At 35.4% G+C, this 2,690-nt stretch overlaps 1 protein-coding gene across 8 annotated transcripts in view; it reads right to left on the reverse strand.

The window, feature by feature from the left end:
• Window positions 1–10: 10 nt before the first annotated feature.
• LOC106475651 overlaps window positions 11–2,690 on the reverse strand; it is a 10,068-nt gene continuing 7,388 nt past the window's right edge. For 6 of the 8 annotated variants that reach the window (XM_022379713.1, XM_022379709.1, XM_022379711.1 and 3 more), the window contains exons 5-6: window positions 720–838; window positions 11–250 (exon numbers count right to left, since the gene is read on the reverse strand). In XM_022379713.1, coding sequence (XP_022235421.1) covers window positions 173–250; window positions 720–838 — 197 coding nt within the window. In that variant the 3' untranslated portion in view covers window positions 11–172. Of the gene's footprint in view, window positions 373–719; window positions 839–2,690 lie in introns of all 8 variants that reach the window. The other 2 variants (XM_022379714.1, XM_022379715.1) reach the window with 2 other exon arrangements.

Genomic DNA, 2,690 nt, shown 5'->3' on the forward strand with positions numbered 1-2,690 from the left:
CATCAGTATCAGGAGTGGTATAATCTAAGGAGAACTAAGGTTATGACATCTGTATCAGGAGTGGTACAATCTAACGAGAACTAAGGTTATGACATCTGTATCAGGAGTGGTATAATCTAAAGAGAACTAAGGTTATGACATCAGTATCAGGAGTGGTACAATCTAACAAGAACTAAAGTATAAAAGCTGTGAAACATACCTGTGTTTCTGTAGTTTGAGCATTCTTTGCCATGGAATGGTTCAGAGCTATCTAAGGAGAACTAACATCAGTATCAGGAGTGGTACAATCTAATAAGAACTAAAGTATAAAAGCTGTGAAACATACCTGTGTTTCTGTAGTTTGAGCATTCTTTTCCATGAAATGGTTCAGAGCTATCTAAGGAGAACTAACATCAGTATCAGGAGTGGTATAATCTAACGAGAACTAAGGTTATGACATCAGTATCAGGAGTGGTACAATCTAACGAGAACTAAGGTTATGACATCAGTGTCAGGAGTGGTACAATCTAATGAGAACTAAGGTTATGACATCAGTATCAGGAGTGGTACAATCTGATGAGAACTAAGGTTATGATGTCAGTATCAGGAGTGGTACAATCTAAGGAGAACTAACATCAGTATCAGGAGTGGTATAATCTAACGAGAACTAAGGTTATGACATCAGTATCAGGAGTGGTACAATCTAACAAGAACTAATGTATAAAAGCTGTGAAACATACCTGTGTTTCTGTAGTTTGAGCATTCTTTGCCATGGAATGGTTCAGAGCTATAGTGTAGGTAACCTGTCTCATTTTTTGACCATTCTCAGGACACAACTGCCAGGAACTCTCCATTACATCTGCAGAAAGACTTGTTTGTTTACTAAGAATATTAAAGGTGTCAAACGAAAAACTGTTTCAACACATCACCTTCAGTGGGAACATTGTTCTGCATTTAGTCTTCTCTATTGAACTATAAATATATGGCGACATAAAATACGGTTGTATTACTTCTTATTTACCACAGACAGAATTCGCTTATTAATGTTAGGTACCGTAAAATTTGACAACCTACCTGATGAACGAGAGATTTTTATCTCAACAACTTTTAACTTTACTTGCAACAATGAGACTTACTGCTATAAATAGTCACACAAAAGATGGATCTTAAGTCATTTTACAATAATGGTAGTTATTGGCGAATGACCAAAAAGTTATGAGCCACAAAGCTACCTTATTGATTACAAGAAAAACAGCATTATCATTCTTTATCAATAGCATTTTAAAAACTAAAAACAAAGATACCAATCTGATCTACTCAAAAGTTATTGCTTTGACTAATCATTGTAAGTAAAAACAGAATAAAAAAAAGGGTGTTTAAATTGCATGTAGTAATTACCAATAATTCTTGAGTGAAAGAAAGCTAAGTTTATAGATAAGATCTGAAATGAAACTTAAATAAATTCACTAAAAAAATGTTTGTTTGTTGAATTTCACATAAAGTTATTTGAGAACTATCTGAGCTAGCTGTCTCTAATTTCGAAGTGATAGACTACAGGGAAGGCAGCTATTCAACACCATCCACCACCAATTCTTGAGCTACTCTTTACCAAGGAATCAGGAACAGGTTTTGATCCCTCAACCCACAGATTGCAAGTCAAGCACCCTAACCACCAGCCTATGCCGGGCCTCACTAGAAATACTTCATGTCATAAACCAAAGAAAACTAACACCAGTAATTTTCACATTATTTTTTTATTCAGCACAAAAATGCACAATGATTTATCTGAGCTGGGCCCACTGCAAGGATCAAACCCCAAATTTTACCATTATAATCCCTACATCTTACCACTGAGGATTATGATTAGACATTGATTCATCAGTTGTGTGCCTCACAGTCGATTCATGAATTTCACTAAACATACAGTTTGTAAATTCTACTCAAAACTTTTTTTCAATAGCATTAAGTGACAACCAGGACAACGAGTGGAATCCATACAAAAACAACCAGGACAACGAGTGGAATCCATACAAAAACAACCAGGACAACGAGTGGAATCCATACAAAACAACCAGGACAACGAGTGGAATCCATACAAAAACAGACAGGACAACGAGTGGAATCCATACAAAAACAGACAGGACAACGAGTGGAATCCATACAAAAACAGACAGGACAACGAGTGGAATCCATACAAAAACAACCAGGACAACGAGTGGAATCCATACAAAAACAACCTGGACAACGAATGGAATCCATACAAAAACAACCAGGACAAGAATGAAATCCATAAAAAACAACAAGGACAATGAGTGGAATCCATACAAAAACAACCAGGACAACGAGTGGAATCCATACAAAAACAACTAAGACAACAACTGAAATCCATACAAAAACAACCAGGACAACAAGTAGAATCCACACAAAAACAACCAAGACAACGAGTGGAATCCATACAAAAATAAGTTGGAGTATTTAGTTGGTTAATTCTTGTGAGTAAGGAACCTATAAAAAAATATCTTTGACAAAAAGATCACCTGATAAATGATTGTGATCTTGTTTACTTACTGTTCAGGCCTACAAATTTCAACTTCATAAAAGTTGTTCCATAATTCAGCTACACAGATTTCGAAAATAATATTCATTTTTTTCTACCACATAAGAATTTTTTACCAATCGGGAAGAAAGAAAAAAAACTCTTACTTAGATCA

Source organism: Limulus polyphemus, unplaced genomic scaffold (genome assembly GCF_000517525.1).
Source record: "Limulus polyphemus unplaced genomic scaffold, Limulus_polyphemus-2.1.2 Scaffold8935, whole genome shotgun sequence".
In the NCBI taxonomy this organism is placed as follows: domain Eukaryota; kingdom Metazoa; phylum Arthropoda; class Merostomata; order Xiphosura; family Limulidae; genus Limulus; species Limulus polyphemus.